General features: G+C 37.6%; 1 protein-coding gene across 1 annotated transcript in view; it reads right to left on the bottom strand.

Annotated features, from left to right (window-relative positions):
• Positions 1-1,836: 1,836 nt before the first annotated feature.
• Positions 1,837-16,057, bottom strand: part of LOC138638158 (T-kininogen 2-like) — an 84,723-nt gene continuing 70,502 nt past the window's right edge. Inside the window, exon 11 of the mRNA XM_069727229.1 lies at positions 1,837-2,612. Within this exon, the coding sequence (XP_069583330.1) occupies positions 1,893-2,612 (720 nt within the window). The 3' untranslated portion in view covers positions 1,837-1,892. The remainder of the gene's footprint in view (positions 2,613-16,057) is intronic.

Genomic DNA, 16,057 nt, shown 5'->3' with positions numbered 1-16,057 from the left:
TAAATAAATGTCATAGTGAAGATAATTTACCACTATAATGAAGCACAATATATCACGAAAAATAGTCTCAGAATCGGTGGGCTCTGTTGAAGCGTTCCAGAGTTATTACTGCATAAAGTGACACTGGTCAGTATTGTAAAATTTGGCATGGTCACTAAGGCGAAAACAGACTTCGTCTCAAAGGAGTTAAATGAATATGCCTTGGAAATCGCAGTCACACAGGTCAAGAGTTGTGACAGGTATCCAGGTCAAGTGAGAACAATGGCTGTCTCCACTAAACCTGGTGCCAGGGAAGTCCTTGTGCGATTACGGTGCTAACCTGGTGGCGGCCCTACACCGTAGCAACCTCACACACGTGCTTTGCATAGCAGGCAGGCTTGGGGGCTAAAGGGGGTAGTTGCATTTTTTTACATGGGTTTTTATTAGTAATGAGTAGTGTTGAGCATTCCGATACTGCAAGTATCGGGTATCGGCCGAGTTCCGATATTTTTGTGATATCGGAAATCGGAATCGGAAGTTCCTAGTCATCTTCGGCGTGTGCGGTGCGTGTGGTTCCCAGGGTCTGGAGGAGAGGAAACTCTCCTTCAGGCCCTGGGATCCATATTCATGTAAAAAATAAAGAATAAAAATAATAAATATGGATATACTCACCCCTCCGACGGACCCTGGCTGTCACCGCTGCGAGCATCTGCCTCCATACCTAAGAATGCAGAGAGTGAAGGACCTTCGATGACGTTGCGGTCACGTGAGCGGTCAGGTGACCGGTCACCTGACCGTGACGTCATCGAAGGTCCTTCACTCTCTGCGATTCTCAGGAACAGAGGCAGACGCTTGCAGCGGTGACAGCCAGGGTCCTTCGGAGGGGTGAGTATATCCATATTTTTTATTTTTATTCTTTATTTTTTACATGAATATGGATCCCAGGGCCTGAAGGAAAGTCTCCTCTCCTCCAGACCCTGGGAACCATCCAGGATACCTTCCGATATTTGTGTCCCATTGACTTGCATTGGTATCGGGTATCGGCGATATCCGATATTTTTTGGATATCGGCCGATACCATCCGATACCGATACTTTCAAATATCGGAAGGTATCGTTCAACACTAGTAATGAGCGTGCGTGCTCAGATATCATGTTATCAGAGCATGCTCTGGTGTTATCCAAGTATCTCAGGCATGCTTGAGCAATATGTTCAAGTCTCCTCATCTGCCTATCTCACGGCTGATGCGTATCCCAGCATGTAGTTTTTACATAATTTTTGGCATTGCGTTATTGTTTTTTTAGTATCTCATGATTTAAATAAAGCTATTTTATTTGTGATACTTCTCTGTATTCGACTTAGATAAAATTTTATTGATACAGAAATAAGTGGATTACATGTGTTTTACTGCGATTCCGCAGTGGAAGTGTGCTAAAAATGCATATGCCTTGTTTACCAGCATATTTTCTGCATCTAATGCAATTCTACATAGATAATTTGTGCATAAAACTCAGTGTAGCGTACCTGCAAGAGATATTGGCATGCTGAGGATTTCAAAAACTGTAGATCAGTTTACACTGTGTAAAAGCTAGCACAAGGGACATTAGATTTGTATAAATCCCATCTACTTTGATGGAATTGTAAATAGGCAATGTCAAAAATTCATTGTGGGAACTTAGCCTTAGTCCATTTTAACACAGCAGCGTTTTTGAACGTGTGTATATATGTGTCATATTTTCATTTTGCGGGTACCAAAAATGGAGTTTGTATTACTAGTTTTGCTATTTATTATAATATAGGGTATAAAAGAACACAAGAGCACAAATGAGGTACACAATTTCATATTTAACCTTTTTTATTTTCATTTTAAACTGACCTTATATACAGAAATAGATTTTTAATGTTTTAATTTTTTAACTGTAGAAATCTAGGTCGTCATCAGTTAACACCCCACCTAAATCTAGACTGGGTAATTGTTTTTCAATTTCTGGAAGAAGTAGATCATCATCATGAAACGGAAGACCTTCAATAATAAATGGTTTATCAGTGACAATTTGTAGAATAGGCAATAATGGCTGCCATAGCTTTCCAGGACACTTTGGGACATCTTCAGGCTCTAGTGATAGAAGATCTAATAAAACTGTCTCATGAATATTTGGGTAAGTCCCTTGTTGTTGAACTGATGGTGTAAGTGGTAAAGGGTGTGAAATGTTTGGTATGAATGGTGTAGGAGCCTGTGTCAATGTTGGATCATTATCCTTAGTTTCACTTGTTGGGTTAGCTTTTTGGGTTGTTGTCACAATTACATTGGTGTCTATCTCTGGAACTCGAGGAATTGTTTCCTGTGTAGGTCTAGGTAGGACTTGTGGATTATTTTTTTTGTCTTCTGCAGATTCTTCAGACGAATGATCATCTTTGCCATTATGTTTTTTATGCTCTTTGTCTCTTTTATGGTTTTTATCTTTTTTATCTTTTTTATCTTTATGTTCTTTTTTTCCATGTTTATGCTCTTTATGATCTGGTTCACTCCCTTTGCGTTTTGATTTTTCAGTTGAACGAGATGCCCTTTTTTGTAATCCAGGAAGAAATGTCACCCTGCGAAGAGGTGATAAACCCCTTATAGCTACACGTATCTGTGGAAACAAGCAAACAAACAACAACAAAAAAAATATATTATTAGAGGATAAATCAGGTTCTTTCAGTTCCCGGACTGCATTCATAATTTTGGAAACTTTGTTATTTCTGTGCATATATAGTATCTCTTACCAGTATGAACCTTACAGAAGTTTTATCATGATAATAAATTAATTATGTGAATAAACTTTTTAAATACAATTAATTTTTAAAATTGCATAATTTGTATATTACAGGCTGCTAATGATGTAGCTCGTCCAGTATCAGTGTATTCCTGCTCTGGGCGAGTATGCAGAAAAGTTTTCTGTAGTAAATGGGTTATGTATGCGGAGACCAGCGAGAATGCCTAACCTACTGGGAGTAGAGTTTGTTACGCTGTTCACAGAGCAAATTGAGTAGCTAAGCGACAGCCTCAAAATCTTAATGATTTGTGCTTCTCACAAAATTAGAATATCATCAAAAAGTTAATTTATTTCAGTTCTTCAAAAGTGAAACTCATATATTGTATAGAGACACTATTTCAAGTGTTTATTTTTGTTAATGTTGATGATAATTGGCTTACAGCCAATGTAAACCCAAAAGTCATTATCTCTGTAAATTAGAATAATTAACAAAAAACATATACAAAGGCTTCCTAACCACTTAAAAAGGTCCCTTAGTCTGTTTCAGTAGGCTCCACAATCATGGGGAAGACTGCTGACTTGACAGATGTCCAGAAGACAGTCATTGACACTCCACAAAGAGGGTAAGCCACAAAAGGTCATTGCTAATGAAGCTGGCTGTTTACAGAGTGCTGTATCCAAGCATATTAATGGAAAGTTTAGTGGAAAGAAAAAGTGTGGTAGAAAAAAGTGCACAAGCAAATGGGATAACTGCAGCCTTGAAAGGATTGTTAAGAAAAGACCATTCACAAATTTGGGAGAGATTCACCAGGAGGGGACTGCTGCTGGAGTCATTGCTTCAAGAGCCACCACACACAGACGTATCCAGGACATGGACTACAAGTGTCGCATTCCTTGTGTCAAGCCACTCATGACCAATAGACAAAGTCTTTAGGAGAAAAAGAACTGGACAGTTGCTCAGTGGTCCAAGGTATTGTTTTCAGATGAAAGTACATTTTGTATTTCATTTGGAAATCAAGGTCCCAGAGTCTAGAGGAAGAGTGGAGAGGCACATAATTCAAGTTGCTTGAGGTTGAGAGTGAAGTTTCCACAATCAGTGATGGTTTGTGGAGCCATGGCATCTGCTGGTGTAGGTAAACTGTGTTTTATCAAGACCAAAGTCAGCGCAGCCATCTACCAGGAAATTTTAGAGAACTTCATGCTTCCCTCCGCCGACAAGCTTTTTGGATATGGAAATTTCAGCAGCAGGACTTGGCACCTGTCCACACTGCCAAAAGTACCAATACCTGGTTTAAAACAACAGTATCACTGTGCTTGATTGGCCAGCAAACTTGCCTGACCTTAAAGGGAGCCTGTGACCCCCAAATTCGAAGGTGAGCTAAGCCCACCGGCATCAGGGGCTTATCTACAGCATTCTGAAATGCTGCAGATAAGCCCCCGATGTATCCTGAAAGATGAGAAAAAGAGGTTAGATTATACGCACCCAGGGGCGGTCCTGCTGTGGTCCGGTCCGATGGGCGTTGCGGTCCGGTCCGGGGCCTCCCATCTTCTTACGATGACATCCTCTTCTTGTCTTCATGCTGCGGATCCAGCGCAGCCGTACTTTGTCTGCCCTGTTGAGGGCAGAGCAAAGTACTGCAGTGCGCAGGGCAGACAAAGTATGCTTGCACCAGAGCCGCAGCATGAAGACAAGAAGAGGATGTCATCCTATGAAGTTGGGAGGCCCTGGACCGGACCGCGACGCCCATCGGACTGCCCATACAGGTGAGTATAATCTAACCTCATTTTCTCATCTTTCAGGTTACATCGGGGGCTTATCTACAGCATTACAGAATGCTGTAGTAAAGCCTTTGATGCCGGTGGGCTTAGCTCATCATTGAATTTGGGGGTGACAGGTTCCTTTTAACCCCATACAGAATCTATGGGGTATTGTCAAGAGGAAGATGAGAGACACCAGACCCAACGATGCAGACAAGCTGAAGGCTGCTATTAAAGCAACCTGGGCTTCCATAACACCTCAGCAGTGCAACAGGCTGATCGCCTCCATGTCGTGCCACATTGATGCAGTAATTGATACAAAAGGAGCCCCGACCTCAAATTTTAAAATCATTTTCCAAACTGGTGTTATAAAGTATTCTAATTTACTGAGCTAATGATGTTTGGGTTTTCATTGGCCTTGAAGCATAATAATCAACAATTAATAAAAATAAACACTCAAAATAGATCACTCTGTTTGCAATGACACAATATAATATATGAGTTTCACTTTTAGTATTGAAGAACTAAAATAAATGAACTTGATGATATTTTAATTTTGTCAGAAGCACCTGTATATGTAGCGTCATACGTCATCCACACAGTATCCTCCATCGTGCTCTTCCGCAGTTGTTTTACCTATTTACCCTGCCTAGGCCAGAGCAAAATATTGTATTACATTTGGGTGGGAAAGGGCAAAATGTGTCAGCGCATGCGTACTACAATATTTTGCTCTGGCCTCAGCAGGGTAGAGAGAAGAATGCCTGAGCAGGTGCGCAATGGAGTGGATTGTATGGATGACGTAGGATGCGTAATCCACAGGAAGAAAGAGGATGGCCATAGCAAGAAGAGAGGATGCATCCGGCCAAAATCAGCAATGCCCAATGGATCGGACAGCGGCGTAGGGGAGTATAATGAAAGGTCTTTTTTGAGCGCACTGGGGACTTATATACAGCATTCTAGAATTGCCACGTCATAATAATGCTGGTTAGAAAATGTAGCAATAGGAAGCACTGAATAAAAAGCAATTATCTTATCTGAACATGGAAAGATTGCATATACTACTACTATCACCATTAATGCAGTAATACAATAATGATGCAAATGTAAGCATCGAATATCAAGAAAATATAACAAACATGGGCCAAAGGAAAATATACAATAAAATTAAAGTTCTTGGTGTTAGTGTTGCTTTCTGCATGAAAAGCATGCAATGACTGCATCACAGCAGCACACTATCAGCACAACAGCAAGAGAATTACACATCTCCAAAGTTGGCTGGTGAAATTCATGATATAAAATAAATAATGATGTCCGCATGCACAGACAAGTGCAGCGCCCCAGGGTCCTGGTCGTTGCAGTAATGTCATTTTCCTCTAGGGGGAGTGATGTTACGTTTGGAGGCAATAAAGGAGGTCTCACTACCAGGTAACACCAACATACAACACATTTCATACTCCAGTCCACCAGGGGGAGCTACGCTCCTATTTATTAGGGCACTCTTCACAATTAGGTAAAAACTGGTAGTCTGGATAGGAAGTTAGTCAGATACTAGCTGGGCTTCGGTTCAGTCAGAAGCTGGCTGGACTTCTCCCAGTGAGTTTCTGCCTGAGCTCTGCTCAGGTAGTTGGTCCCTGACAGGGGTGGGATCCTGTCAGAGGCCTAGACAGAAGGACACGGAGCTGCGCCTGCCCCACGTGCGTAAGTTCCCAAGAAAGAGACACGAACAACGAACTGTATTGTAGAGAGTGAGAAGAAGTTTTAACAAAAGGAGAGGAAACCAAGAGTTCTGCCCTGCACAGGCTGCCTCCTTCTGAGGAGCAGGATCCGGTAGCTAGAACACCGAGGGAGCAACAGTCCTTTATGCCTTGCTCCAGAGACCGGCAGGACAGCTAATTGCAAGTTACTGATCCGCCCCACACCCAGAAGACACAGTGGCACCCCTCGGGGGCCGGGGCGTGCTAGAGTCCCTGTAAAAAGCCTCAAGCCACCAGTCATATGGGTTTGTCCTATCCATCTGAGGGACAAAGAGAGACATAACATCTAGAACATCTACAACAGTTGTGAAGACCTTATGAGAGGGCTCAGCAGTAAGGTACTACAACACCCAGGTGCTAGAGGAAGGCTACTGATTTCCACCTGGATAAGGGGACTCTGGATTTGCCTCCAAACCGGCCGGACTCTGTCTACCCTGTGATCTGGTGTTCTGGGCTGTGGATGCTGAAGTCTTCAGTAAAAAGGTAAAGAGACTGCAACCTTGTGTCCTTGTTCTTCACTGCGCCTTACACCATTCACCATCCACCATCTACATACTGGGAAGCCCTGGGGACATACTTCACCTGTGGGAAGGTATACCATCTAGCTGCCATAACATCATCCCAGCGGACCCCTAAGCAGCATCAGTTACCCTGACTGAATACCATAGGTGGCGTCACAAACATTTCCCCTTTAAAGACCTTTCCCTTTTACAATGGACCTCCTGAGGGCCACGGACTAGGTCAGCCACCGTGACATCCCCGTTGAGAACCGAAGGACCTGGTACCGAGTACCCCACTGCCCTACGGGGGCGCTCCACAACAATATGGAGGAAATAGGAACCCCAGGAGTATTGCCAGTGGACCCACCAAACCAGTGGCGATATGCGTGGAGTTCCTTTTTCCTTCATATTTTTCCTAACCAGAGATCAAAAGTTGTAGAAATCTTTGAAAGAGCTAAAGCACTAATTAAAGCGAAACTGTGAGCAGCATTTTGCTAAGTAACTGCAGACATTGTCAGGTTGGTGTTGTTACCCTAATTAAAATGATAAGTGAAGTGAAGAAATCCTTCTTGTGGTTCTTGTGTAATCAGTGTTAGAAGTTTTAAATTACTGAGATGCCTGTGCTTCGGGGCCGGACTGTAGGCAGAGTCTGATTTTCCTGCTCTAAGCCAGAGAAACCAAGGGAAGACCTGCCCACAGACTGCTCCAAAGCACAAATATGTTCCTCATCATAGAGTCAGACAGACAGACTGCTTGTGCTTCAGAGTGGCTTGTGGGCAGATCTTGGCTTGGTTTCTCTGGCTTAGAGAAGCAAGATAAGACTCTGTCTACAGTCCTGACCCAGGCATCTCATTAACTGAAAACTTCTAACACTGATTACACAAGAACCACAAGACAGATTTCTTCACCCCAGGTATCATTTTAATCAGTATAATAGCGGCAACATGACAGTGTCTGTAGTTTACTTAGTTAGTAGTGTATAATAGCCAGGTTTCGTCAAACTCAATCTGACAGGTGCCCCGCCCCTATCAAAGTGTATCAAAGTGTGTAACCCCTCCCCTCCCCTTGTTTGACGGCTGGACCCCTCCCCTCCCCTTGTCTGACGGCTGGTATCCAGCTGTCCCTCCTTGTTTGATTTCCCCTTTTGATATAGTTTAATATAGTTTAATTTGTTGTAGTTTTGATATTATTCCCGTATTTTGTGGAATAACACATGTTTATAATTATAGCCTAGTCGTGTATTTATTTTACACGTGGTTTATAACACCTTTTTCATTTGTTTTATAATAGATTTTATACGTAGCCCCGAGTTTGATTCTGTAAGCTTTTGTTTTATTCACAGTGTATCCATATAGTGAATAGGGCTGATGTTTCTGTATGCAATCCTACAGCCTGTTATGTGAAAAGTATTCTCAAACACTAACTAAATGGTGAACATTACCTAAATTAGGTTAACTGTGGGTCAGAGGCTTATAGCACCTAGGTCAAGCAATTGTTGTTGTATTTGCGTACCCCATAAATGTTTATTCTCACAAACAGAAAAGTTATTGTGTCCTGAAGATGGCATCTGAGGTTATTTGTTTTTTGTATTAGCTTTCTCAGAAAACAGCTGTGTTATCTGAGGGTCAGATATTTTTGTACAAACTCATGCTGTTTGGTGATCTTTGTGAAGCAGAACTTTGTTTTATAACACATTTGTACTTGTATTGTACCTGGATTGATATTTGCTTTCTCTTTTTTGTGTCCTGAAGATGGCATCTGCAAAGTTATTTGTTATCTACTGAGGCCATTGCAAGTTGTGTTTATTCACATTGTAGCAGGTTTTATCCTTGTGGCTGCCTTATATACACAGAAGAGATATGCACCAATGTCACAACACAAGTTATAATATGACCCAATGTTACAACACAAGTAAGAAGCGGCGTGTTTTATACGAATAAAAACCAAAGACACGATATTGTAAAAAAAAAAAAATTTAAAAGATTTATTTCTCACGATAAAACAGCATCTCAAAGACATTTCAACACTATAAAAAATTCTTACAGAATATAAAAAGTAAAAACATTAAAATAGTACAATGAACAATTACACTTCTTACAAAATAATTAATATAGAGTTACAAGGCGAGTACAGCATTTTAGCCAGTACATTCTTTACATCGTGAGCCACATGGTTTGCAGCATCGGTAGAGACCTTTTTTAGGTAGCAGAGTTCCACGTGTGGAACCTAAGGAAGGGGAATGTAAAGATTGAATTGTACGGGGAGCCGCCGCTAACTTCAGCGGTGTAGATACAGAGCGTGTCTCACTGTTGATAATTTTTAATTCATCTAAAAGCTTCCTAGTAGCGGTATTACCCACAACTGTAGACGCCATATTTAGTTCGGCCATAGCCTGCATAAATGAATCCCAACTCGGCGGTAAATTTCTACTGTTCAGAGCATGGCTCTGCGTTGTACTACGTACCAAATCCAGTAAGTTAGGCCCTGGTATTACGGATCCTTTGAAAATAAATTCAGCATTATTATTCCATGCTGTGACATTTTTATTCTGCAGCAGCCTGTTTAGTAAAAATTCAGCATTCTTTTTATATCTTTGGTTTATATTATATTAGCTTTTTGTCATAGGTCAGGGATTTTTTTTTTTTTTGCACTTTATTAATATGCGGTTATTAGTCATTTAGGACTTATGTTATCATGTTTTTTGCACTTTATTAATATGCGGTTATTAGTCATTTAGGACTTATGTTATCATGTTTTTGCACTTTATTAATATGCTGAACACATAGGTCAGGGATTTTTGCACTTTATTAATATGCGGGCCACATAGGTCAGTGATTTTTGCACTTTATTAATATGCAGGCCACATAGGTCAGTGATTTTTGCACTTTATTAACATACAACACACAAGAAATAGACATTTAGAACTTATTTATGTTATTATCTTTATGCACGTTGCCTGTGCTGTCTATAATTTGACTCTATCCTTGTTTTGTTGAAAATAACTGGACATACATAAGAAACCGGGCAATATATCTTTATAGAAATAACACTTCTGCACTCTTTGTGCATTTCTATCAGTTTTATTCATGCATTTATAACACACCATGTTTGATATTGGTAATTTGATTCTGGGAACACATTTTAAGTTACTTCTGCACATGTATTACTGTTTTTAGGCCATATAAATAGAAAATTATGTAGAAACCCAAAGTTTTGATAAGTGTATGAAAATACACCAATATTAACTATTTGTGCTATTTTAGGCGTAAATTTGTCCTATATGTATAGCAGTCAGGAGTTGGGGCGATGAAATATGTGTTACAAGCGTAGTGAATTGCAGATATATTCTACAGTGTATGTCATTTTGAGAAATGTGTGGCATAACCAATGTATACAGTAACAGGCGGAATGACTGAGTGTAATATTGCACTCAATACTGTGCAAAGGGTCTGAATACTTATGACCGTGTGATATTTCAGTTTTCTTTTTAATAAATTCGCAAAAAATCTACATTTCTGTTTTGTTCAGGCATGATGGCGTGCAGAGTGTACATTAATATATATATATATCTCAGAATGCAACTGAATAGTATTGCTAATTAGGCCATATAAATAGAAAATTATGTAGAAACCCAAAGTTTTGATAAGTGTATGAAAATACACCAATATTAACTATTTGTGCTATTTTAGGCGTAAATTTGTCCTATATGTATAGCAGTCAGGAGTTGGGGCGATGAAATATGTGTTACAAGTGTAGTGAATTGCAGATATATTCTACAGTGTATGTCATTTTGAGAAATGTGTGGCATAACTAATTACCTATTACGGCCACATTTCTATGCAGTGTATTTTAGAACCAGTGTTTCTGGCTGCAGACTGTAATGTGTAAGGTATTCTCATTTTTATATATTGTATTTTATAACACACCATGTCGTTTATATAATAATCACAGTTGTGTCTCTACAGGACAACGTGGCTTACAAAGACATTTCATTAATATAAGTGTGAAACTGACAGACAAGCACAGCTGTGTCTCTACAGGACATGCTGGTCACTAGACAGCCAGAGTTTCTGTGGGGGAGATATACTAACAGAGGTTCTGTTGACCCAATAAACCGGTGTAGAACGTACACAGAGAGCAACTTACAATATTTACTAAGGTAGCGGAAATGAGTTTACTGCAGTTATCAGAGCATTGTATTTTATTTGACAGCCACAAGTCACACAGGTCATGATGATAGTGTATCTGCAGCATGTTATTTGGAAATAAAGAAGCCTTTTTTGTATTCGCCCGCATTTTATATAAAATCTGCATAAAAAAATCTTCTTGGCTACACCAAAACACGTAAGAAACAAATGTATAACTTTTAGATCTACCGCATCCACAGATATTATTCCAGCGTTCTTTAATTCTACATTATTTTAGCACATATTAATTTCACAACTTTTATATGATATTTATAACACTCATTTTATATGAGTTTTCTAACACATTCTCACGGGAATATTATATATATATATTTTGTGTTTTGCGCAATTATTTGACACTGTAATTCGCATTTTATATAAAATATGCATAAAAAATCTTCACATTCTCACGGGAATATTATATATATATTTTGTGCTCTGCATCATTATTTGACACTGTAATTCGCATTTTATATAAAATCTGCATAAAAAATCTTCTTGGCTGCACCAAAACACGTAAGAAACAAATGTATAACTTTTAGCGCTGTCGCATCCGCAGATATTATTCCAGCGTTCTTTAATTCTATATTATTTTATCACATATTAATTTCACAACTTTTATATGATATTTATAACACATTCTCATTTATAAGGGATTTATAACACAATATTGTAAAATCATTTATTGGTTCGCGGCCTTACTAATATCCTTTGAAAATAAATTCAGCATTATTATTCCATGCTGTAACATTTCTATTCTGCAGCCTCCTGTTTAGTAAAAATTCAGCATTCTTTTTATATCTTTGGTTTATATTATATTAGCTTTTTGATAATCCCGGGAGTGCCATCTATCTAGCCCGAGTATTTTTGTTATCTCAAAAGGGTGTGACACAGTCCCATATATTATTCCAGCATTCTTTAATTCTACATTATTTTAGCACATATTAATTTCACAACTTTTATATGATATTTATAACACTCATTTTATATGAGTTTTCTAACACATTCTCACGGGGATATTATATATATATATATACTGTATATATTTTGTGTTATGCACCATTATTTGACACTGTAATTCGCATTTTATATGCCGCTGCTTTTTCTTGTTTTTGTGTAAAAATCTCTGGCAGACAGGCACAGCTGTATCTCTACAAGACATGCGGGACACACCAGAGACATTGGAAATTGGGGGTTATAATGTCGAATTCAGAAAATAACCATTTTATATTGAATGACTAATGATTTCTATAGGCCTACTTTACTATGAAATTATGCATAAAAAATCTTCTTGGTTAACCCAAAACCGTAAGAAACAAACGCATAACTTTTAGCTCGAACACATCAGCATATATTATTACAGTTTTTTGCTGAATTAAAAATTATACAGTTATTTCATATTTTTGGGGCTTCATGACAGGAGAAATTATTGATAGAAACCCAGAGTTTTGATACGTGTATGAAAATACACCAATATTAACTATTTGTGCTATTTTAGGCACAAATTTGGTCTATATGCATAACAGGCAGGAGTTGGGGCGAAGAAATATGTGTTACATGCGTAGTGAATTGCAAATATATTCTGAAGTGTATGGCATTTTGAGAAATGTGTAGCATAACCAATTACCTATCACGGTCACTAGATGGCAGAATATCATATTAATTATACATTGGGGTTTACTTTTGGAAGCTTATAAAGGCGGTGTGTATGTGCACAGGATGACTTATTTTGTTTTTATAGTCACTAATATCCATATTAAATGACTCTTTAGCTTTATGAGTAAGAGACAACATACAAATAGAATCCTTTTCCCTAGTAGTTTTATATTCTATGTCTGATATATTTCTACACAAAGCTACAAAACTATTTTGTAGTTTATAATGTATCACAGTAGTTTCATGTGAAGTTACATCTTAGGTTCTGTTCAGACTATTGTAATATCTATAGCTTAAAATAGAGCCAAATAGCTACTTTCAAACACGGACATACACCATTGATTTTCGTCACAAATGGATCCAATATATCTCGTGTCACGGTTTATTTTTACCGCGTTGCGGTTTAAAGTTATAAGCATTTAAATAATAATTTTCTCATTAGATATGTGACTCGCGATATTTATTTGCTTAGGTTAGATCATTTTCAGTTTAACAATACATTTTATCACAAAAATGACCTTATCTGGGGCCCTAGAAACAACATAGCAGCATTAGTAAGCCCCTTTCTTTTTACATTATCAAGAATCCTTGGGTTAAGATAACGTCAGTTTATATGCATAAAGCATTTAATATAGTGCACCAAACATGATATGGTTTTTGATTTCTATGAACTGTCGCGGTCTAAAATGTAATCGCACTATACACTATGTGTGTTGTGTGTGATGCATGTGTTGTATGTGTTCTGTGTGTTGTGTGTGTGTGTGTGTTCTGTATGTTGTGTATGTATGTTTGTTGTATGTGTTGTGTGTTTTCTGTATGTTATGTGTGTTTGTTGTGTGTGTGTGTTTGCCTGCAGCCATCTCCTTTCTGTAATTCTCCTCTCTCTTTACAGCGCCATAAATCTATAATGGCCAATTCATTTACCCATATTTATATAGAAAAGGTAAAAATCACAACTGAGGAAGAAACCAGTAGTACATGAACAAAAGTAACACCCGGAAAATAAAATACTGTAAACAATAGTAAAACATTATATTCAATAAGTGTGTGATGCATGTGTTGTATGTGTTCTGTGTGTTGTGTGTGTGTGTGTGTATGTTTGTCGTGTGTGTTGTATGTGTTGTGCGTGTTTTGTATGTTATGTGTGTTTGTTGTGTGTGTGTTCTGTATGTTGTGTATGTATGTTTGTTGTATGTGTTGTGTGTGTGTTTTGTATGTTATGTGTGTTTGTGGTGTGTGGGTTCTGTGTTGTGTGTGTGTGTGTGTTCTGTATGTTGTGTATGTATGTTTGTTGTATGTGTTGTGTGTTTTCTGTATGTTATGTGTGTTTGTTGTGTGTGTGTGTTTGCCTGCAGCCATCTCCTTTCTGTAATTCTCCTCTCTCTTTACAGCGCCATAAATCTATAATGGCCAATTCATTTACCCATATTTATATAGAAAAGGTAAAAATCACAACTGAGGAAGAAACCAGTAGTACATGAACAAAAGTAACACCCGGAAAATAAAATACTGTAAACAATAGTAAAACATTATATTCAATAATATTCATATATTTAACCTTATATGATTTGTTCGCGACAGTTCATAGAAATCAAAAACCATATCATGTTTGGTGCACTATATTAAATGCTTTATGCATATAAACTGACGTTATCTTAACCCAAGGATTCTTGATAATGTAAAAAGAAAGGGGCTTACTAATGCTGCTATGTTGTTTCTAGGGCCCCAGATAAGGTCATTTTTGTGATAAAATGTATTGTTAAACTGAAAATGATCTAACCTAAGCAAATAAATATCGCGAGTCACATATCTAATGAGAAAATTATTATTTAAATGCTTATAACTTTAAACCGCAACGCGGTAAAAATAAACCGTGACACGAGATATATTGGATCCATTTGTGACGAAAATCAATGGTGTATGTCCGTGTTTGAAAGTAGCTATTTGGCTCTATTTTAAGCTATAGATATTACAATAGTCTGAACAGAACCTAAGATGTAACTTCACATGAAACTACTGTGATACATTATAAACTACAAAATAGTTTTGTAGCTTTGTGTAGAAATATATCAGACATAGAATATAAAACTACTAGGGAAAAGGATTCTATTTGTATGTTGTCTCTTACTCATAAAGCTAAAGAGTCATTTAATATGGATATTAGTGACTATAAAAACAAAATAAGTCATCCTGTGCACATACACACCGCCTTTATAAGCTTCCAAAAGTAAACCCCAATGTATAATTAATATGATATTCTGCCATCTAGTGACCGTGATAGGTAATTGGTTATGCTACACATTTCTCAAAATGCCATACACTTCAGAATATATTTGCAATTCACTACGCATGTAACACATATTTCTTCGCCCCAACTCCTGCCTGTTATGCATATAGACCAAATTTGTGCCTAAAATAGCACAAATAGTTAATATTGGTGTATTTTCATACACGTATCAAAACTCTGGGTTTCTATCAATAATTTCTCCTGTCATGAAGCCCCAAAAATATGAAATAACTGTATAATTTTTAATTCAGCAAAAAACTGTAATAATATATGCTGATGTGTTCGAGCTAAAAGTTATGCGTTTGTTTCTTACGGTTTTGGGTTAACCAAGAAGATTTTTTATGCATAATTTCATAGTAAAGTAGGCCTATAGAAATCATTAGTCATTCAATATAAAATGGTTATTTTCTGAATTCGACATTATAACCCCCAATTTCCAATGTCTCTGGTGTGTCCCGCATGTCTTGTAGAGATACAGCTGTGCCTGTCTGCCAGAGATTTTTACACAAAAACAAGAAAAAGCAGCGGCATATAAAATGCGAATTACAGTGTCAAATAATGGTGCATAACACAAAATATATACAGTATATATATATATATAATATCCCCGTGAGAATGTGTTAGAAAACTCATATAAAATGAGTGTTATAAATATCATATAAAAGTTGTGAAATTAATATGTGCTAAAATAATGTAGAATTAAAGAATGCTGGAATAATATATGGGACTGTGTCACACCCTTTTGAGATAACAAAAATACTCGGGCTAGATAGATGGCACTCCCGGGATTATCAAAAAGCTAATATAATATAAACCAAAGATATAAAAAGAATGCTGAATTTTTACTAAACAGGAGGCTGCAGAATAGAAATGTTACAGCATGGAATAATAATGCTGAATTTATTTTCAAAGGATATTAGTAAGGCCGCGAACCAATAAATGATTTTACAATATTGTGTTATAAATCCCTTATAAATGAGAATGTGTTATAAATATCATATAAAAGTTGTGAAATTAATATGTGATAAAATAATATAGAATTAAAGAACGCTGGAATAATATCTGCGGATGCGACAGCGCTAAAAGTTATACATTTGTTTCTTACGTGTTTTGGTGCAGCCAAGAAGATTTTTTATGCAGATTTTATATAAAATGCGAATTACAGTGTCAAATAATGATG

Source organism: Ranitomeya imitator, chromosome 5, assembly GCF_032444005.1.
Source record: "Ranitomeya imitator isolate aRanImi1 chromosome 5, aRanImi1.pri, whole genome shotgun sequence".
NCBI classification, from domain to species: domain Eukaryota; kingdom Metazoa; phylum Chordata; class Amphibia; order Anura; family Dendrobatidae; genus Ranitomeya; species Ranitomeya imitator.
The sequence above is the reverse complement of the archived record's forward strand: the minus strand, read 5'-3'. Positions and strand labels throughout refer to the sequence as shown.